The sequence below is a fragment of the Elephantulus edwardii genome, unplaced genomic scaffold (genome assembly GCF_000299155.1).
Source record: "Elephantulus edwardii isolate Elephantulus edwardi_28Jun2011 unplaced genomic scaffold, EleEdw1.0 scaffold00066, whole genome shotgun sequence".
NCBI lineage: Eukaryota > Metazoa > Chordata > Mammalia > Macroscelidea > Macroscelididae > Elephantulus > Elephantulus edwardii.
Window position 1 is genome coordinate 7,409,488 of NW_006399816.1, and position 22,047 is coordinate 7,431,534.

The 22,047-nt window shown below is 42.7% G+C and overlaps 1 protein-coding gene and 1 pseudogene across 1 annotated transcript in view; both read left to right on the forward strand.

Annotated features, from left to right (window-relative positions):
- Positions 1–2,762: 2,762 nt before the first annotated feature.
- The window catches only part of UBL7 (ubiquitin-like 7 (bone marrow stromal cell-derived)), a 22,475-nt gene continuing 3,190 nt past the window's right edge, over positions 2,763–22,047 (forward strand). Inside the window, exons 1-8 of the mRNA XM_006888389.1 lie at positions 2,763–2,970; positions 11,875–11,994; positions 19,065–19,147; positions 19,923–20,007; positions 20,475–20,532; positions 21,261–21,394; positions 21,650–21,699; positions 21,953–22,046. Coding sequence (XP_006888451.1) covers positions 2,787–2,970; positions 11,875–11,994; positions 19,065–19,147; positions 19,923–20,007; positions 20,475–20,532; positions 21,261–21,394; positions 21,650–21,699; positions 21,953–22,046 — 808 coding nt within the window. The 5' untranslated portion in view covers positions 2,763–2,786. The remainder of the gene's footprint in view (positions 2,971–11,874; positions 11,995–19,064; positions 19,148–19,922; positions 20,008–20,474; positions 20,533–21,260; positions 21,395–21,649; positions 21,700–21,952; position 22,047) is intronic.
- Positions 16,182–16,961, forward strand: LOC102850580 (annotated as a pseudogene).

Here is a 22,047-nt window from a genome sequence, read left to right on the forward strand (position 1 = left end):
ACGGGTGAGTGCGCTGGGTCTTGGGGTGCGGGTCCTCATCGTGTGTTCTTTGGTTAGATGGGCCTCGGGAGCGGTTGGGTTGCCACAAAGAGGCAATATTCCCGTCTGGCTAGCTGTCATAGGCCAGTGATTCCATCTTAGTCTCGGTTCATCTGTAAAATGTGAATGACTCTGCTTACCTTGGGGGCCCCTTGTGAGGATTAATTGAAATATAGTGTTCAAAAAGATCGATTTCTTCTTCTGTGATTACCTTTGAGGTGGATGGTATGCGGGTTCCTTGATGTCTACTGGGGAGCTTTTTCGTTAATCGTCAGCCCCTCCACCCTTTTAAGAGCTGTAATGATCACTTACGTTAAGGACTTGTTCTGCCTCACAGGGTTCGTCAACCTTCAGAGTTTTGTTTCATGTTTTCAGCATACATTATATGCCAGGCAAGGGGGGGGGGAATCACAATTTTCACTCTTTAATTTTTTTTCTATTTTTTAAATTTTATTTCATTTTGTGTGTACCGTCAACTCAGATATGACTGATACAGGAGGAGATTGTTCCTCCTTCTCCATCAGAGCATCTGGTGGCTTTGAACCGTGTACCTCTGAGATTGCAGTACAGCTTCTTGCCAGTAGGCCACCAGAGGTCGCCACAATGTTCACTCTTGAGGATCTCTTGGAATATCAGAGAAGAATGGATATTTGTAGTCCTTTATCCTGAAGGGGATTGTGGGACTTCAGAGGGAGAGGAAACAGGAGTTTGTGTTTGGGTTGGTAAGAGGCCAAAGAGAGAAAAGGTGTCAAATGAGATGCTTGTTCTTTTGTCAGTCTGTGGAGTGATCAGAACTCTTCTCCAACACCACAGTTAAAAGGCACTGGTTCTTTTATCATCCTTATTCATTGTCCAATTAAGAAGACCAAGGCCTAGATCAGACATGCCTTAGTCTTTTAAACTGATGTCCTTACTCTTTAGCAAGGAGACTTTAGAGAGGTCTTTGCCAGCAGATTTTCCCAGTGGAATTTGTTGATTTTTAACTGCAGTTACCATGTGCATTGATTGTATGAATGACTGACCACTTCGCTCTTTCCTCCATTTATTGCTTATTGGTCCCATAGTGAAGATTTTTGTTTTCTTGATGTTGAAGTGTAATCTATGTTGAAGGCTATAGTCTTTGATCTTCTGCAGCAAGTTCTTTTCAGGTCTTCACTTTGTGCAGGCAAGGTTGTATCTGCATAACACAGGTTGTTAATGAGTCTTCTTCCAATCTTGATCCCACATTCTCCATAGAGTCCAGATTCTCAAATGCTACTTTGCTTGGTATACAGATTCAGTAGATACAGAGAAAGATTGCAGCCCTGATGCATGCCTTTCTTGATTTTAAAACATGCAGTGCTCTCTTGTTTTGTTCAGACAACAACTTCTTGGTCTAGCTATAGGTTTCTCATGAGCACAATTGAATTGCTTTTCTCAATATTATCTATAATTTGTTAGGACTATGAAAATGTGAAGTGTTGTGTACTAAGAGGATCAGACAGCTTTTTATTAATATAAATAAGGTACATGGCACCTTGTAGGGTGACATCTTGCAAATCATGTGTATGCAACTCTAATGTGGAGATTGGTCAGTTTTGTCATTCTGTTAGGCTTAAAATGAGCCATCCTAGAGGCAGAAGAGGGAGATCTCACTGCCATCAAGAATGAAGAGCTAGGAGAGGAATAGACTTTTCCTTTGGACTCAGGATTTATGTGCTGAGAACTGCCTTAGTGCCGGAGACAGTGAGATGTGACACCACAGATGATGTAAGATGGTGAGAAGCAGCAGCAGAGAAATGGTGGCAGCAGAACCAAGAGACTGGCACCATACAGAATAGTGGGTTTTCTAACCCATGGAGTGAGAAAGCTGAATGCCTTTCTGTGACTTGCTGGCATATGGGGATGCCTCTGGGCACTTATTTCCATAGAGCTAAGCACCTTCAGCTAGTGGTTGTTGCATTGAGGTGCTTTTGAATGCTTAATCAGAGCTAAAAGCTTTGAAGCAAGGCAGAGGCCTGATTGAGGGACGAAAGGCCTGCTTGTGGTCACTGCTGAGAAGCAGTCTTGAGTGAAGAAGTGTATTCTGAATTGTTTCTTATTTTAGATTGTAATCTGTTACTTCCCTAGTAAACTTCATAATCATGAGTATTTATGAGTTCTTTGTGGCTATTTGCAATGAATTAGCAGACCCAGCAGAGAAGTAGCAAGAGCCTCTCTGTCTCATAGGAATCAACTGATAGTGATTCTACTCTGGAAGTTACACATTGCTCCTGTCTCTACATTGTTTTTACAGGAGCCACTGGAAAAGTTCTAAGAAGAGTGATTTGTTCAAGTCTATGTTTTAAATGAGTATTTGGAGGACAGACAAGAGATAGGAAACTTGTAGAAAGCTGTAGTGAAAACTCAAGTAGAATTGAGAGGAAGAAGTCTGAAATAGGAATGTACAGAAGGAAAGGGTTGAATGATGTCATTTGAATGTCACAACATTTCTGTTAGGTTGGAGAGTGTTTTTAATGCTCATGTTAATGATGAAGAAATTGAGGCCCAGAAAGCTGAAATACCTTACCTGTCATCACAGGCTGGGTAAAAAGACGGCCTCGGGTTGAAGTGCCAGCTTCTTAATGCTGCATCAGTGTTACTCTGATTATTTCTGGTATATTCCTTTAATGTGGGGAGGAGGGGAGGAATTAGGATTGTGAGCTGTCCTCCAATCACTAAGACTTTGTTCTATTACAGGGAGAAAGAGAGAGCGTGAAAGAGAGAGGATGTCTCTCTCCGACTGGCACCTGGCGGTGAAGCTGGCTGACCAGCCTCTTGCTCCAAAGTCTATTCTTCGGTTACCAGAGGCAGAGCTGGGTGACTACTCACTGGGAGCCTATAGTATTTCGTTTCTGAAGCAGCTCATTGCTGCCAAACTCCAGGAATCTGTTCCAGACCCTGAGCTGATTGGTAAGTCTTTCTGGACTAGGACAGAGCTGCCTTTTTGGTAGAATGTTTGGAACTGTAAGAGTCACTAGGAAGGGGAGGGGGTAAAATATACAACAATGAATGAATGAAAATCTAACTGCTTTGTAAATGTTAAAATCACAATTAAAAAAAAAGTCACTAGGGAGCTCTGGTGACTTAGTGTTAATGAATTGTGCTGCGGGGAAGATGGTCTTTTGCTTCCCTTGCACTTTATTGCCTCTGAAAACCTGCTGGAGGGTCAGCTGTGAGTTCTGACTAGATGGTCCTCAACAACAGCAATAAAACAGGAGTAGATAAAGAGTTTGGAATTTATTGCCCTATAACACTATGTTGTTGTCCTTATGTGCCATCGACTTAACAGCCCGGGCTCTCTCCTCTGCCAATCTTACTGCCTCTGCCACACCCATTCCGATTACCCCAGTCACTGAATCAATCCACCTTATAGAGGGTCTTCTCCTCTTGTGCTGTCCCTCCACCCTCCCAAGCATGATGTCCCCCTCCAAGAACTTGTCTCTCCTTACAACATGTCCAAAGTATGTCGGATGAAGCCCCAGAATCCTTGCCTCCAAGGAGCAGCCTGGTTTAACCCTCTCTAGAAGGAATCTGTCTGTTTTTTTGCAAGTCTATGGTACATTCAATACTCTTCTCCAGCACCACAGCTCAAAGGCATCAATTCTCCTTCTATCCTCCTTAGTCATTTTCCAACTCTCTGATGCATAACAAGTGATTGCAAAGACCACAGCCTGTATCAGATGCACCATAGTCTCCAGAGACACACTGTTGCTCTTGAGTACTTTAGAGAGGTCCCTAACAGCAGACTTTCCCATCGCACTATAGGAACACTATGGGAAAGTAAACATTGGAGGGATAGAAATATCAACATATAAGAAAATCATATATAGGTGGCAGTTTCAATTGCTTTTTACATTGAAATACTTTTTACAAAGTCCTTGAATTATGACCTTGTTGAATTGACTTTTTAAAATTCTTTTTATTGTGATTTTTCACAAAAGTTTGCGGAAAGATTGGGTTTTCGTTCATTCATTGATTGTTGCACATTTTCTTCCTGCCCCCTGCTCCCTGCCCCCAGTACACTTTGCAGTGCACCTCTTATTCCAAATTGTTGACATACACATAATGCCTAACCATTTTTTTCTTTCCGTCATTGTTGAATTCTTATTCTTGGTGCAGAAAATTTAAAGTGAGAAGGGAAGTTAGTTAGAGGAAACTCCCTTATATGTGGCAACTCAGATCTTAAGGAATAATTAGGCTTTTTTGGTGTTTGGGTTTGTTTTTTGTTTTTTTTTTAAAATTGCAGTTTAGGTGAAAGGTTATAGAGAAATTAGCTTCCCATTTAACAATTCATGTGCATTTTGTTTTGTATCATTAGTTGCCATTCCATCAATGTGACAGCTTTCTGCCTGTTACTTGCTGGATCCTTTCCTATCCATTCATCCTTCTTTCTGCCCCTTCCTGCATCTTGAGCTTTATGTTGTGGCAGATACTGCCTTTTTGATCTCATATAGTTAATTGTGCTGAGAAACACCTTTCTCTCTGGTGGAATGTTGTTGTTATTCTTCCATAGAGTTGCCTGCAACTTTTAGCAGCCCTAGACACAATAGCTCTGAACATGCCCTGTCCTGAGCCAATCTCACTATCTCTGATACACCTACCCCCATTAGCCCAGTTACTGTGTCAATCCATCTCATCCAGGGTCTTCCTCTCCTGTGCTGTCCCTCTCCCCTTCCAAGCATGATGTCCTTCTCCAAGGACTTGTCCCTCCTGGCTACGTGCCCAAAGTATATGAAACAGTTTCAAAATACTTGCCTCCAAGGAGTAACTTGGTTTCACCCTCTTGAGGATGGACCTGTTCTTTGTTTTAGCAGTCCATGGTCTATTCAGTACTGTCCTCTCACAGCTCAAAGTCATTTACTCTTCTTCTGGTCATCCTTAGTCATTGTCCAGCTCTCTGATACGACCATGGTCTGGATCATGCATACCTTAGTCTCTAGTATTTTATTCTGGAGAGGTCTCTGACAGCAGATTTTCCTAATACAGTTTGCCTTTTGATTTCCTGGCTTGTGCCAAGAATGTTGATTGTGGAGCCAACCAAGCCGAAATTGTTAACAATCTCTTCTCCATCTATCATGGTACTGCCAACTGGCGCAGTGATGAGAATCTTCATGGGGTTTTTTTTGTTTGTTTGTTTGTTTGGTTTTTTTATGTTGATCATCAATTTATATTGAAGACTACAATACTTGACCTTCTGCAGTAAATACTTCAGGTCCTCTCAGTTTCAGCAAATAAGGTTGTGTCATATGCATAATGCAGATTGTTGATGAGTCTTCCTCCAATTCTGATGCCACATTCTCCTCATAAAAGTCCACCCTCCCAAATGATCTGTTCTGCATATAGATTGAACAGTTATGGAGATAGGAATAGGACACATCCCTGATGCATTCTTTTCCTTATTTTTAACCATGCATTGTTTCCTTGCTCTGTTCTGTCAGTTGCCTACTGGTCTAAGTATAGATTTTGCATGAGCACACAATGTTCTAGGATTCCCATTCTTCTCAAGATTAACCACAATTTATTGTGATCCACATAGTCAGATGCCTTTGCATAGTCAATGAAATACAGATAGATGTTCCTCTGGTACTCTCTGCTTTCAGTCAAGATCCATCTGACATTGGTGATAATGTCCCTAGTGCCATGGCCTCTTCTAAAGCCAAGTTTTATTTCTTGTAGGATTCTGAGGCTCCGTCTAACATACTTTGGACATGTTGTGAGGAGAGACCGGTCCTTGGAGAAGGACATCATGCTTAGGAGGGTGGAGGGACAGAGTAGGAGGGGAAGGCCCTCTATGAGGTGAATTGATTCAGTGACTGGGGTAATCGGGATGGGAGTGTCAGAAACAATGCGATTGGCACAGGACAGAGCAGAGTTTAGGGCTGTTGTACATGGGGTCGCTATGAGTCGCAAGTGACTCGACGGCACATAACAGCAGTTCTCTGTCAATGTACTATTCCAATCATTTTTGGATAATTGTCAACAGCATTTTGCTGTGATATTGTTTGATAATTTCCACACAGTCAGATCTCCTTTTCTTGAAATGGCAATAAATATGGATCTCTTCCAATCAGTTGGCCAGGTAGTTGTCTCTAGATTTCTTGGCACGACCTCTTTTTTTTTTCTCTATAATTATATTTTATTAATTTTCATAAACATTTACAGAGATTTTGGGCTTCCACTCATTCATTGTTGCACTATTCTCTCTACCCTCCTCCCAGTTTGTTCTTGTCCAAATGCCACAGTGCTTGTCAAAGCCAGTTCTGATTAATCTTCTTTGTCAGTGTGTCCTTTGCCATTCCCTATCACTCCTCCCTGAGAGAGACTTCACCCTGAGTCATAAGGAAAAGGGGATGGCGTATTCTCTTAGCTACTTCCTGCTGAAAAGGGACGCTGTGGGTTTCAGGGTGAAGATCTTCTCTCACTACTCTAAAGGGCCCCTTTGGCAGTAGGAAACACATAGACTATTATGGAGATTGATTTTGGAATTTAGATGCACTCTTCTTGATTGTGCTGGGCTGTACATGTTCATATCCTTGAAGATGTATCATGGGGGTGTTGCAACCTAGAAGACACAAATTTGACTAACAAGTTATAAGTACATGAGTCCAAAAATTATGGAAAAGTAAAAGAAAAGATTCTTTCATTGTTTTACAAACCCTCCCCCAGGTCCCCTCCACCATGTAGCCCTCGCTCTAGTCTCCTGTGATGACAGAAATACCCAGTTATATCTCTCTTTTAAACGGTTCTCTCCCTCCTCTGTTTCAGTGCAGTATACATTATTGAACCCATCTTACTCAGTCTCTCCCCAACCCCAAGGACAGACCCATTCTACAACAGTGGCATCATGTAATATTTGTCCTTTTGTGACTGGGATATTTCACTCAGCATAATGTTCTCCAGAGTCAACCATTTTGAATAATATTGCATGAGTTCCTTGTTTTTTAATGCAGCATAGTATTCCATTGTGCGAATATACCACAGCTTCTCTAGCCATTCGTTTGTTGATGGGCACTTAGGTTGTTTCCAACTCCTTGCTATTGTGAACAAAGCTGCAATAAACATGGGAGTGCATATATCTGCTTGGATGTCAGCTATGGTCTCTTCAGGGTATATTCCCAGTAGTGGAATTGCTGGGTCAAATGGTACCTCTATTTGCAACTTTTTGAGAAAGCGCCATACTGCTTTCCACAGGGGTTGTACCATTTTACACTCCCACCAACAGTGAATCAGGGTTCCAGTTTCTCCACAACCTCGCCAGCATTTGTTGCTTGCTGTTCTGTTAAATTTTGCTATTTTGACTGGGGTGAAATGATATCTCATAGTTGTTTTAATTTGCATCTCTCTTAGGGCTAGGGATTTTGAGCATTTCTTCATGTGTTTGTTAGCCATCTGAATGTCGTCTTCGGTGAAGTGCCTGTTCATATCCTGTTTGGCACAACCTCTTAAGCACATCTAGGGCTGCATCTGTTTGTTGATATATGTCAACTACTATTCCATCAATTCCTGGGGCCTTGTTTCTTGCCAGTTCCTTCAAAGCAGCTTAAACTTCCTTCTTCATCACTATTGCCTCTTGATCATAATGTTGTTTTATAAAATTCTTCGGTGTCACCCAGTTCTTTTCAGTACAGTGACTCAGATGCCTTCCATCTTCTTCTGGTGCTTCCTGAATCAGTATTCTGCCCATAGCATCCTTAAGTATTGCAAGTTGTGGCTTGAATTTGTTCCTCAGTTCCTTTAGTTTAAGAAGTGCCCCTAGCTCTTTGCACATTTCATTATAATACTTTTCTTTGTCTTCCCAAGCTGCCATTCTGTTCAGCTCCTTGACTTCCTGATTTCTCCCCTTTGCTTTGGCTCCTCAGCACCATATTCAGAGACTCATCTGATACCCATGTTGGTCTCATCTCCCTCCTTTGTCTTTTGCATTCTTCATGGATGATATGGACATCTGGTCTTTGCTCATTAGTAAGCAAAGTCTCAAACCTGTTGAGAAGGTTCTTAAATTCAGGTGGGATAAGCTCAAGGTCAAATTTTGGTTCTTGCAGGTTTCCTTTTTTCGGATGGAATAGTTCTCTTTATATGCTTAGCTGTTGTTTCTGTTGTTTAGCTGAAAAGTGATCCTTGGGGTTTAGTTCATTCCCCACTTTGACAGGGGTCTCTGAACCATAGGCCTAGGGGTTCTCCCAGTCTGTCATTCTAGTAAGTCTTGTGGGTTTTGCTTGTTTTTTAATTTCTTACTGCCTTTTTGATTAGCTCTTTATTCAGAATAAACTTTCTAAAATAGAATAAATGTATGTGGAATAAACAAATGTAAGAGTTTATGCAGCAAGCTTCTTTTCTTGGCAGGTTTCTTTTCTAGGACTTCTTAGCTGCTTGTTTCTTGGTCACTGTAACCTTTTTTCCTACCATAGGCCTCTTGTGTGGAACCACCCCCTCGTCTAATTGAACCTCTGGTGCTGCTGCTGCCATAGCTATGTTGAGTTAGTGATTTCTGGCCTGGTCACGGATGATGCTTCAACACACATCTTCTGCATGTGTGTTTAGTCAGAGATTCTCAGATCTTTCAGTGGAGTCTTCTTTAGGATTCTGTGATGAATCTTGCTTGGTGTTTGGAGGACCCTTTGAATCTTGGAATTTTTCAAGGTTCTGCTAAGATCTCTATTGATCATCTCATGCAAGGAAAGCAGCTATAGTTGCTTTTGAGGGAGGCAGCTTTCTGTCAAGTGTCATATAGCTCATTTAACTTGCAAAAAGCACCATCAGTCCAAATGCAGAAATACCCCACATGCCCACCAAGAGCAGGTTTCAAAATGTTCAGTTCACTTATATTAAGCAAATTAATTCCAGGGATATTTCTGAAGGCCTTAATGACATGATTGTCCTCATTTTAGGTAATGCGTGGTCCTGCACACTGGATCCCATGTTGGCTTCTCATTTTGTCCTTGGAGGTTATCATTTGTTTGCCAGCTCATGCCATTTACTGAGAGACATAGATCTTTTGATACCATTTCAGGCCTTAAGTTTCTTAAGAAGCCTGGCAGTCTCCTTGGTCATCTTGTAACCCTTAACAGTGACCACCAAAGGAAGTTCAGGCACTTCAATATGATGACCTTTAGGCATGATCAGTGCTGGTAAGGCCGAGGCAACTAGAGCAGGGCAGATGGCATGGCTGTTCTGATTGTGTTCGGCCAACAATGCCAGTGATGCCAGGTTTTGTTAAGTGCAAATATGGGGCTTTCACGACTCATGTTTCCAAAACACCATGGCCAGAGTGCTGAGTCCCACCACCTCAAATGCTAGGAATTCAAGTCATAGTTCTACCAGTACCCCACCCAACTGCTCATTTCCTTATGGCTGTGGGCTGCAGTTGATGTGGATGAGATACACCATCTCTGCCCAAATGGTAATGTTGAACATAGCAGGCAAAGGTAAGTCTCCCTTTTCACAGTCCACTGATAAATCAGTGGGCGAGCACACACCATGGGGAGTAGAGAGCACTACGCTCCTCTCAACCCAATGGCTCCCACAGGAAGGGCTGGTCTTTTCTCTGATTTTGAATTTTGTTCTGCATTGTTCTCCTCCTCTGGTCCAAGTCTTCCTATTGTGGTCCTGGTCAGAGTGCTGGGTAATGGCCGCCAGCTACCATCTGGTTCTTTGGTCTCAGGCTAGTAGAAGCTGTGGTCATGGGGTCCATGAGTCCTCAGGACTATTTATTTCTTTGAATCTTTGATTTTCTCCAACAATTACATCTTACAAGTTGACCACTTGTAAACTTTTAAGATCCCAGTTAACTACTCTCCACAGTAAGATACAGAACATTCGCTTTATGAACTGTGTTTTGCCGGTGAATCCACATTTCCCTTGAGACTGTGCCTGTGCTCCCCAAGGCCACAGTTTCATTCCTTCAAAGCATTTAGTGGTGGCTAATAAGGCTGCATACTTTGAGTTCTCTTTGCTTTGCTGCACATACAAAAAACACATGTAGAAATCCTCTGTTAAATCTCAGGAATATGGTCCCATTCACCTGGCCCTAACTGTTCAACTTTCCTGTGTGCCTATATACTTACTCTAGGTTATTTGTTATTAACTGTTATTGCAGGGTTGTGTGTATAATAGTATTTACCTGTGTGTCTGTTACTGGTGCACTTCTCAGTGTCTTCCTTTGCCTTTGTCATATTGTGCTGATCTCCCCTGTTACGCATGTTGGCCTTTCCTTTCACCCGAGTTAATATATGTCTGCTGTCTAGGGAGCTCTGGTGGCTTAGTGGTAAGGAGTTGCACTGTCAACCCAGAGGTTCACAGTTTGAATCCATCAACTGCAAGAGAAAGATGGGCAGTAAATTCCTATGTAATTTACTGCCTATGAAAACCCACTAAAGGATCAGCTAGGTGTCAGTTACATCTTGGTGGTACTGTCAAAGAAGATTTCTGTTTGTCACTGATGAGAAGGATTTTTATTTGGTTAACTGATTAGAGGGAAGGAAATAGTAAGGGAAATGAAGATGGCAAAGAGCATTCCAGGTGGAGGAAGGAGTTGTAAATTTTTTTGTGTTTATTTTATTAGTGAGAATATACACAACACAACATAAACCACTTTCTCAATTTCTACGTATCAGTTACATTCCTTACAATCACTCAAACTCAAAAACTCATTCTGTGAGTCAGGTTTTAACTGACTCATAGCTGACCCTCTGGTGGGTTTTACACGTTGTAAATTGCACAGAAGATTGCACGTCATTCTCCTACAGAGCCACTGGTAGGCTTGAACCGCCAGACAGGTGCTACCTTTGAATTGGCAATGTAACTCCCTAGTGACTGCATCATCAGAGCTCCCTTGTACAGCCATTATTGTTGTGTACCATTGAGTCGGAACTGACCTATAGGTGACCCTCTGGTTAATCGCATGGGAGGAGATTGCTGATTTTTCTCTCAAGGAGCAGGTGGTGGATTGGAACTGTGTGCTTTGGGATTGCAGCACAGCTTCTTAGTGCTAGGCCAATAGAGCTTACTTGTTACAACCATTGCTACCCTCCTTTTTATGAATTGTTCTTTTCCCGTTAACATAAACCCATTGATCCTTAAGATTTCTGTCAGTCTTTCGAGTTGCTATGTCACTTTAATCTTGCATGTTGTTAATGTCCTTTTCAGTTGATACTGACTCATAGCCGATCTTCTAGCGGATTTTCAGAGGCAGTAAATCTCAATGGAATTGATTGTCCATCTTTCCCCCATGGAGCAGCTTGTGAATTCAAACCATGTGCCTTTGGGTTGACAGTGCAGCTCCTCACCACTCGGCCATCAGTGCTCACCAAGTAGATTTTTTTTTCTTTCTTCAAAGTAGATATTTATTGCTAGTTAAGTAAACTATTTGGTTTTAAGGAAACTTCAGAGGATATGTTTGTTTTAACAATTATTTTAGAGCAACAGTTTCTGGGATTCATCCAGTCCACAATTGTAATTTTTAATAGCAAAGGGATCCAGCTTGCCAAAAGGGTTCGTTACTTCCCCCCACTCCTCACATCGAACATACTGGTTGCTACTGGTATGCCAGTCCTTTTTGTTGTTATTGTTAAACTTTTCCCCTTTCTTTTAAATTGAGCAGTCGCCACAGGGTTAAAGCTTTATGGCTGTTCTGTAGACAGATTCTGTACAACTCCGTTTTGCGAGTCTGTACTTGCTAACAAACTTTAGAATATTTATGTTCTATAAGAGTATCTTTAGGATGTACAGTAGAGTACATTCTCTAAACTGAGGGCAGAAAACAACTACCTAAATTGTTTTGAGGAACAAAATAACTAACAGGTATTCCTTTTTTAGATCTGATCTACTGTGGCCGGAAGCTGAAAGACGACCAAACCCTTGACTTCTATGGCATTCAACCTGGGTCCACAGTCCATGTTCTGCGCAAGTCGTGGCCTGAGCCTGATCAGAAACCAGGTGAGCGGGAGGCTTGACCTCTGACAGAAAGGGGTGATTTACTGAGTAGCTATTGAAGATATTGTTCCTACTTGTTGCCTAGATTGCATAATAAACAAAGACTAGCCTTGGCCTTAAAATGAGTACCACTTTTCAACTTCTAAGTTCATTACCCACTCTTTTCTAGTAAGATGGGGAATTTATGTCTATTTGAAATACCTTTAAGTTAAGAGGAGATCTGTTGGCCTAGTGTTTAAGGAGTTGGACTGCTAACTCAAAGGCAGGTGGTTTGAATCCACCAGGAGCTCCTCAGGAAAGAAATGAGCAATCTCCTCCCTTGCCATTTACAGCTTCTGAAAACTTAGTATGAGCTGCAGCTGTGGATCACTTACACCTTGATGGCGATGAGTTTTGAGTATTTGTTGTTGTTAAGAGCTTGTTTCTCCATAAATTTTATATCCTATTGTTCTCATTAGAAAAGAACAGAAAACTTTTGTACTCTTCTAATGTTTTCATCCTACAACTGCTTTAGGTAATGATCTGCTTGGTCAGCCAATTCCTGCTGTACTTAAAATTTCTTTTCCTGAAGCTTGAAAATATTCAAACCATATTAAAGTAGCTTTTTTAGTAACTGTGTAAAACTTCAAATGCTTTTTTATAATTTATTGATAAAAGGTACTGATTGGAATTAATAATATAACATTTAAAATTAATAGTTTGCATTTATGTTTTACATTAGCTAGCCAAGGCTAAGGGAGCTTTGGCTGGTTATGTCGTCCATTATATGTTGCACTGCTGACGCAAAAGCCGAGAGTCTCTGGCAGTTTGATTCCACCAGTGCCTCCAAGGGAGAAATAGAGGCAGCCTCTATTTATATTTATAACATGGGAAGTCCGGTGGAGGGGTGTTGTGAGTTGGAACCAGCTTGATGCAAGAGAGTGAGTGGAGTGAATCAGAGATTAAGCTATATAAAAGAGATAAAACTCAAAACTTAAATTCATTGCCATAGTGTCAGAACTGACAGTAATTCTCCAGAGGATTTTCCAAAGCTGTAAATCACACAAGATGAAATTGCCCATCTTTCTCTCTGAGCAGCTGGTGATTTGATCTGCCTATTTTGGGCTAGCAGTGCATCTCGTTACCCACTAGGCCATAAGAGCTCCCTGTAAAAGAGATTGTTTTAGTTGTTGTTTTGTGCTGTCATGTCAGAACTGACTCACAGGTGACTCTCCAATTGGTTTTCAGAGGCTGTTAATCACATGGGAGGAGATTACCCATCTCCTCATAGCCTTTGAATTGGTAGCAAAACTCCTTACCACTAGGCTACCAGTGCTCTCTCAGAAGAGAGAGTTGTGTGTTTTTTTGTTTTGTTAAACTGGCACTTTGATATTTTTATAATGTTCACACTTACTGTGATGTGCATGGTTATTGTGAATAGTTACCAACCAATTTGAAATTTACTGTTTTTCAGTTCTAAGCATAAAGGACAAAAATATCTTTTCTCTGTTGCTGGGATGTGAGAAAGAGAAAAGCAGCCCTGAAATGTGGGGTCTGGCTTGGGACTTTTAGCTGAATCTTGATATTCTTAAATTGAACATGAACAGTTTCATAGATTAGCATGAGAACAGGCCACCTACTCTGAGAGTGTTGTGGACAAGACAAAAATGAGTTTCTTAATCATGTTTTGCAACTTAGACTTAAATTATAACAAAAAGTAAACATTGTCCAAACCATAAAAAATGGCCCTATAGCAGTCTATCCTGGTTAGTATGAGTGCCCACTGCTGCTTTACCAGTTCCAGGTTTACTCTTTTTTTTTTAAAATTATTTATTTTATTGGGAAAAACATACTGGGAGTACAAGGAGGCGAGGGTTGAGGGCGGAAGGGTGAGGATAGGCAGGGATGCAGTTGCAGAGCTGCAGAAATTGGTTGGTGGGGGGAGCAGGTGAAGGAAATGAAAAGGATCCAGTGGGCAGGTTTACTCTTGTACCAGTTTCCCATCCTTCTGGATTGCCTTCTAAACTACAGCCTCCAGTATCCTGAGATCAGCACTACTAGATGGTGCCCAGATACCCAACTGCCACTTGGATTGGGACCACAGAAAGTCCTGTACAGAATGGAAGAAAAATACAGAACAAAATTCACAATCATTATAAAGACCAGATTTCCTGGTCTAATAGTGACTGACTGATGGGACAGACCCCTGAGACTGTGGTCCTTTGACACCCTTCATATCTGCAACTAAATCTACCCCGGGGGTCACCTTTCACCCAAATAGTGGTCAGACTTTAAGGAGAACGCTGGCACTCAGGAGGAACCTACTTCTGAGAATAAACAACGAGACCAAAAAGCAGTATTTGCCCAAAACCGAAGTTCATATGGCGGGAAGGGGCACAAAGGAAGGATGTATGGTTTAAGGGAATCCAGGGAAGAGAGTTGCAACTAATATTATAAAACAGTATGTGTATAAGTTGTTGAATGAAAACCTAATTTGTTCAGTAAGCTTTCACCCTAACTCGGTGAGGGGAATGGGCAAGAGGTATAGTCAGTCCCATTCCAAGGGCATCTAATTCAGAGCAGAGCCTCTTCTTTAAATATCTATCACACAGTATCACTCAGCCACACCCTGCAAATCCTTTCACCACATTTTCATTGAGGTTCTTCATGGTGTGCATCTTTCCATATAGAATGAGCTTAGATAAACCCAGCTTGTTCAAGTATAGGTGTGCCCTGGTGGTCTTTGGCGCAGTAGTAGTAACAGAAAGAAAGATTTGTTGCCTCTGTGAGCTTTGTTTTTCCCTTTTAGTATCTCGTTTAACCATTATAGTCAGTCTGCAAAGTAGGAAATAGTATTTTATAAGTAAAAAGAAAGGCTACAAAGGGCATTTCTTTAAGATCATCTACTTAGGAATTCTAAAGTTGGAATATGAATTCATATCTTTTTGGATCAGGAATGTGTGTCCTCTTACGGAGCTGGCCACCACCCCGTTCCAATGGGTGAAGGTAGTTCAGAGACAACCATTTCTCTTATCTGGTTGTCAGCGTGAGCTGTTGAAGGGGCCCTTTCCTCCCCCACGTTCTGCCTCAAGATTTTTCTTTTTTGATACAAATGGAATTTTTATTGGGAGGTAAAAAATGAACATTCAGATTTGAAAAGAAAGTAGGGTTTGTTTGGTTTTTTTTTTTTTTTTGGTGGAAGTAGTTGAGCTGTTTTATCCCAGAGCATGCCTTTTGTAAAAGCAGACACGTTTCCTGATCTCCCACTGGATTAGAGCCTCTAGGAGGACTCTTCACTCCCACCATTCCCACATGGATTCCTTTGGTCCTTCTCCAAGGCCAGTTGCACATCCCCTTCAGGATCTTACCTTGGCCTGCTGTTGGGCAGGAATATATACATCCTGAGTTCTAGCCACACACACAAAAAGGACTGCCTCTTCAAAGCACCCATTCTTTTATTCCTCTTTGCCTTCGCACCTGTTCTTACTGGGCTTAGAAGGCCTTCTCCTCCCAGGAAGCACCTATGCTTTAAAAGACCTGCTCCAAGGGCACCTTCTGGGAGGCAACTCAGTGTCCTACTTCCTTCTCTTCACGGATGGTCCGCACCCGTTATGTTCCCAGCGCGTGGTACCCACACATTTGTGGAGGATCTCATTATGACGTTTTGCAGTGTGTGTGTGTGTGTGTGTGAGAGAGAGAGAGAGAGAGAGAGACCTGCTCTCTTTTTCTCCTGCTGTCCTGCGAGCTCCTGGATGGCAGGTGCTTTCATTCATGGCTTTCCTCTCCCTTGCCTAACGGTGGACAAGGGGTAATGATACTCCAAGACATATATGCCTGTTGAAAGAATCCATTGGCTAATTAGTTAAGATGACTGTTCATCAAGGGAAAGCCCTCTTCATTAAGACTGTAAATAGGAGTGTGAGTGCCACAGACTTTTTTTTACCCCTGGGCTTGGGCAGCGCATAGTCTGTACAATCACAAGGAGCTGGTCTGGGTGAAAATAACCACACTTAAAAGTGTGCTCGAGGAGACCGAAGGAGGTGGTCCGGTCGGCGCACTGAACCTGCAGGGCTCGCGGTGGTGGAGTTCCAGGTCTGAGGGTCTCCAGCATCCAGGCAGCGGCGTGGGCGGCCTCTGCAGGGAGCTGAGGTGGAGGCCGGGAGGTGACACCGCCACCTCCGGCGGCTGCGCCCGGAGTAAGGCAAAAGAGAATGAAAGAAGTAGATCATCTTGATACTATAAAAGAAGAGTGGGTTTGTAAAACAGGGTCTAACAACCCACCTGTTAGTGACACTTGACAAAGGAATTGTGAATATTTTGTTTGATAGCCTTTTTGAGGACGCTCAGAAGGTTGCTGCCAAATGCTTGTCACCTACTGAAAAGAAGAAGCAGGCAGGTGTAAGTATAAAATTATGGAAAAAATGGATTCACAGTCAATGATGACTTCAGCAGTTATTCTGATGGTGCAAGCCAGCAGTTTCTGAACTCCATCAAAAAGGGGGTATTATCTTTAGAATTACAGGGGATATATGCTAAAGAGGAAGTGGATGTTAAAGTTGAAGATAAGAAAAATGAAGTTTATATGTCAACCAAGCCTGTATTCAAGCCCTTCTTGGGAGTGGGTCACAGACTGGGAAGTGCCACACCAAAAATTTTTTTTAAAATAAAGAGAATTAGGGTTGAGAATAAAAACAAACTGTGTACTGTCCCGTTAAACAATCTGGAACCAGTCACTAACATACAGATCTGGTTGGCCAGTGGGAAAAGGATTATCCAGAAATTTAACATTTCTCACAGGGTGAGCCACGTCAAAGATTTCATCGAAAGATACCAAGGATCTCAAAGAAGTCCCCCTTTTTCTCTGGCAACAGCGCTTCCCTTCCTCAAGATTGTTAGATGAGACACTCACTCTGGAAGAAACGCATTTACAGGACGCTGTGATCATTCAAAGACTCAAAAAAACAGCTGAGCCTTTTAGAGAACTTCCATAGCATTGGGTTTTGGTAGAGTAAGTGGATTGTTTTGGAGAAATGGTGATTATAAATGGACATGAAATAAAAGTGAAGGAAAGAGTAGTCAAATTCACTGGACTTTTGGGTCAAGAACTATTTAACTTTGGCATTTTTCAGTAAGTATAAGTCAGTGAAGTACAATGTGACTAGAAACTATATTCAGTGCACTTTTTCCAAAAGGCTGCTCGGAGATAATATACCTATTTTAAAATACCAACTAATCAACATAAGGTATATTACAATAGTTCTAACATAAAGATCTTAATGTGGTGTAAATTAGCAAATATGTTCACACTACCATTCATTAAAAGCACTGTTTAATTACCTTTCCAAATGGAAGTGATTTACTGAAATAAGTGCTCTGTGTCTCAGACTAAAAAGATAACAATAAATTAGAAAAAACAAAATAAAACTGCAAAATACCACAAACTATTAATTGCAAGAGAATTGTCTTCTGAGAAACATGTTTGAACAGAGCCCCACCTTAACCTCAGAATGTTCTCAATTTTCATTCTTTGTGACAAGATTCAAAATACTGAATTGACGACAGAATCAAAGATGTGTTTTTATTTCATAATAAAATTTTATAGCTTAATATAAAAAGTGTGCTCACCCCTTAACTATGCATGCTTGTCAAATTTTTTTACCCTTGATATGAACTGATGTCCTAAAGTAGTAAAGTTATCAGGCAAAACTAAGACAACAACTAAACTTCCCAGCATATATGAGTCATAATCATCCAGAGTTGAAAAAGGAATTTTGGACCCCTGGGAAACATTTGCGTCAAACATGAGATAAAAGTTTGTCAAAAGCATTAGGAGTACCGTGTGTCCTGGCCCTTCTTGTACTTTCTTTTATGTTCAAGATGACACTGCAGAAGCTTGAAAGGAACTTGTCACAGAGAGCCTGTCACCCTGCCTGAATGCTGTTCTCATCCCCTTCCAGCCCCGGGCCGTATGCACGCTGACACATTTTACAAAGTTACACCAGACAACACATATACAACTGTATTCTGTTCTCTATCTTACCATATTGTGTCAACATGGCTCCAGAGGGTTAAGATGATTTGCAGTATATATCTTTAAAAAAAAAAAAATAAAAATCACTGCACATGAGCTTACTAAGTTGAATATTCCATCCTCCTGTTCACATGTAAGTGGCCTAGAATTCCCTCAATGGGTTATTGGTCCGAAGATTCTTTTTTATATGGCAGAGCTGGAACCTCAGTCTGGTTGCTTGGTTGTCTATTAAAATTATTGAAAAGAGACTGCAGTGTCTTAAGAGAATGAGTTGCTGCTTCTGGAAACTCAGGACCGGTGTTGAAGGGGGTTTCAAGGTCATCTGGCGGAACATAGTTCACAAAGACAATGTTCTCCCTCTTTTCTCTAGTGAGCAATGATTAGGGTTGTTTTTTAAACTTGTGAGCAGCCATTGAAGGTGCAACTACTATTGGTCTCTCCTCATTTGGAACAAGGAAGAGTGAAGAAAATGAAAGACAGATGCATGGAAACAGTTGAGAGGAATAATGGACTGTGTGAGCTTCAGCCCCTACCAACCCTGAGACCAGGAGGGCCTGGCTGCCATAGAGAGAGGTGCAGCTCCTCAGACTGTGGCCCAGGATTTTCATCCAAACATTAGACAGGCATGTAAGGTGGACGTTAATCCAGGGAAGTATACATTCCTCGGAACATTCAACAATATGATACTTCCAAAGGGCAGTGTGTTTCCAGTAATAAAACTCAGAAGGCAAGAAGAGATAGAAAAGGATGGCAAATGAAACTAGTAAACACAGGGGCAAAGCGTAAACGATTGCAATTGGTGTTAGGAAGCTGGATGTGTATGAATTGTTGAATGGAAAACCAGCTTGCTTTGTAAATTTTCAAATAAAAAGTTAGAGACAATGAAAGTACAATGTGCATATCAATGGCACTCATGGGCTTTTCTGAATTGGTATTCATGTGTTCAGTGGGTCAGTGAGACAGGTCAGCCCCCAGACTATGCAGCACCTGGGCAGATGCCACAGTCATGTATATTGTGGGTTATTGGCCTCGGCTGTAAGGTGACTGTTTGTCTCTTCCTCAGAACCTGTGGACAGAGTGGCTGCCATGAGGGAGTTCCGGGTGCTGCACACCGCCCTGCACAACAGCTCTTCATACAGAGAGGCGGTGAGTGTGCACTCGCGTCCCCAGTCTGAGACTCCTGCAAGGCCTGCAGGAGAGGGTGTGGGCCCTAGGAACCCATTGCCGTGGCAACCAAAGTTCCTCGGGGAGTTTTTGTCATGTCTGTGGGCTTCAGAAGAGCCCTGCCATCTCCAGAGAGGCCCCTCATCCGGGCATTTTTGATTCCCTCAAATGACAGTGATACAACCTCTCTTGATATAGGCCACATGAAATGAATTCGATTGCAACAGAGTGATCTGGGTACCACTGTTCTGTGGGTCTCATTGTTTAGCCAGATAGCCTGCCCGTTGCCCCTTTCCTGGATTTCTTCATTGAGAAAGTGGGCTGACGCCTATTTATAGGCGAGTTGGCAAAAAAAATTGATACAGTTAGGAAATTCTCCATTTATATGAACATCAAATGATAATGGCATGAAGATTGAAAAGGATTTTTGAGGCCTAGCAAACCCATTGTTCATGGACTTGTAGTGACAGCTTTATTTTGAAAGCATTAAAACTATATAGCTGGGAGAAAGGACCAGAGATTGGAGGTTTACTGTAGTCTCGCTTTTTCCCCCATTTTATTTTATTGTTTCTTTCCACTCCAGTAAGCCATGTGCTCAGACTAAAGAGAAGGTCAGGTGTTTCCCGGGGCTGTCATTCCATTGTGGTGGCCTCTGTGCAAGCACTTAGCGGAAGGAAGCACTTGAGGAGCATGTGGGTATTTGTGAAGTGGAGCACATGCTGGTTGGGGTGCTTAGCCCTCCCCATTCCTCCTGTAGGTCTTTAAGATGCTCAGCAACAAGGAATCATTGGACCAGATCATCGTGGCCACCCCAGGCCTCAGCAGTGACCCCATTGCTCTTGGTAAGTGCAGGAGTGAACTTTGATGGTGTGAGAGTTGTTAGCAGAGGAGGAAACCAGGAGAAGACAATTACCTTTTGACCATTTCTTAAATGATCTCTGGTCTTGTGAGGGGGAGGAGTAACCAAAATGTGTTAGATAATGCCCAGCTCTCTTAAGAGCTCATTCCTATGGAGAGATAATGCTTTAAATCATAAATGAGGACAACTGTTAGCCCAAACCACAGCCACAAGGGAAGACTTACTAGCTTTCATAGATCAGGGAAGCCCCAGAGATAGAGGAAAGAAACTGCTTGGAGTTGGTGTGCAGTGTGTGTGTTTAGTGTGAGCAGAACATCTCCACTGGAACAAGGTGGAATCCTAGGCTGGAGAGGGCCTGCACAGGACTCCTGTCTCTCATGAGGACTGGTTTCTGGTCCTGTGTCCTTGTGTAGCCTGGTTCTCTCTGAGGTGAGCCGTGTTCTCTTTCAGGAGTTCTTCAAGACAAGGACCTGTTTTCTGTTTTCGCTGATCCCAGCATGCTTGATACGTAAGTATGATCTTCTTAGGAACACCATGTGGTTAGGCCAGAAACCTAATTGTTTCTGGCCCAAGAAGCCAAAAACCTAAGATGAATGGATTTTTATTCTTGGGTCTCATTCCTCGTCTGTCACCAGGTCTGTCTTCTAAATATGTCAGATTGTGAGGAAATGAGAAAGGATACTTGGGGGAACAATAAAATTCAAGGACAGAGAGTATTGGGCTAATGCAGGGATTTGAGGGAGAGGGCCTTCCTTGCCAGGCTCAATTTAGATTTCATGCAATAGATATTGGGGAAGGAATTTAAGCGAGGGGAAGGAGAAACAGATGCATAGATTCATAAAATTTTAGTCCTCAAAGGGAAAGCAGATGTTACAGCCTCCTCTTATGCAAATGAAGAAGCCAAGCTCCTATGGGAGAGGGCGTGTTAGTTTGCCCAGTGAGGAGTCAAACCAGAAACTGAACCTGAACCTGCTGGATCCTTCCCATCTTGCCATGCTGCCTCTCACCTCATCAGAGGGGAAGGGCCCTTCGTTGTGAAGAGTATGAACTGGATTCCAGAAACTGGAGGCTCTCCTGGTATTGCTCAGGGCAGAGCAACACGAGGATACAGCCACCTGGAAGAAGGACTAGGTTGTAAAAGAGCCAGTGCAGGGGACCTGATTGTTGTGAGGCCTCTTCTTTTGCCATGGCTGAGAGTGTTCTGTTCTCAGTGACCCTTGGTTGTCTCCCCACCAGGTTGTTGCCTACCCACCCAGCCCTGGTCAATGCCATCGTGCTGGTTCTGCACTCGGTGGCAGGCAGCACCCCACTGGCAGGCGCTGACCCCTCTTCCCGGAGCATGCCCTCCAGTTCATACCGGGACATGCCAGGTGAGCCCCGGGAGAGCTGGGGGTGGACCTCCCCGGGAGCCAGGCGGGCCTGGGAGTGCACTTTCCTCAGCAGCTATGTATAGCTCTGGCAGAGGGCGTTCCTCGGGAACTCTCGGTTTGAGTCAGGAAGTGCATCTGTCCTGTAATTTTCCAACTGAGAGATGAAAATATGGATTTGGAGAGTAAATCGAACTGAGATTTTGGAGCTGCGCCTGTGCCTTTCTGTTCTCCAGAAATCTGTTCTCCCTCCCTCAGGTGGCTTCCTGTTTGAAGGGCTCTCAGATGATGAGGACGACTTTCATCCCGTACGTAGCTATCTGCTGACTGGGGGAGATGGGGCTTGGGGTGTACCCCTGGCTGGGACCTGGCATTTCCCAAATCTGGAAGGTCGTCATTGCTCTTCAGTTGCCAAGCCTGTGTCATAATGTTCCTTTTCCTGGATCCTTTTCTGAGCCTGGAAGTTTACTGAGCCTCCCTAAGAACTCCTCAAATTAGGTGGGTTTCTCCAGGGAATCTCACGGTTCTGTTTCCCTGATTCTGGGTGCTTCCCTTCTCCAGAGCGCCAGGTCTACACCATCCAGCAGCACACCCAGCTCCCGTCCAGCCTCCTTGGGGTATAGTGGAGCTGCTGGCCCCCGACCCATCACCCAGAG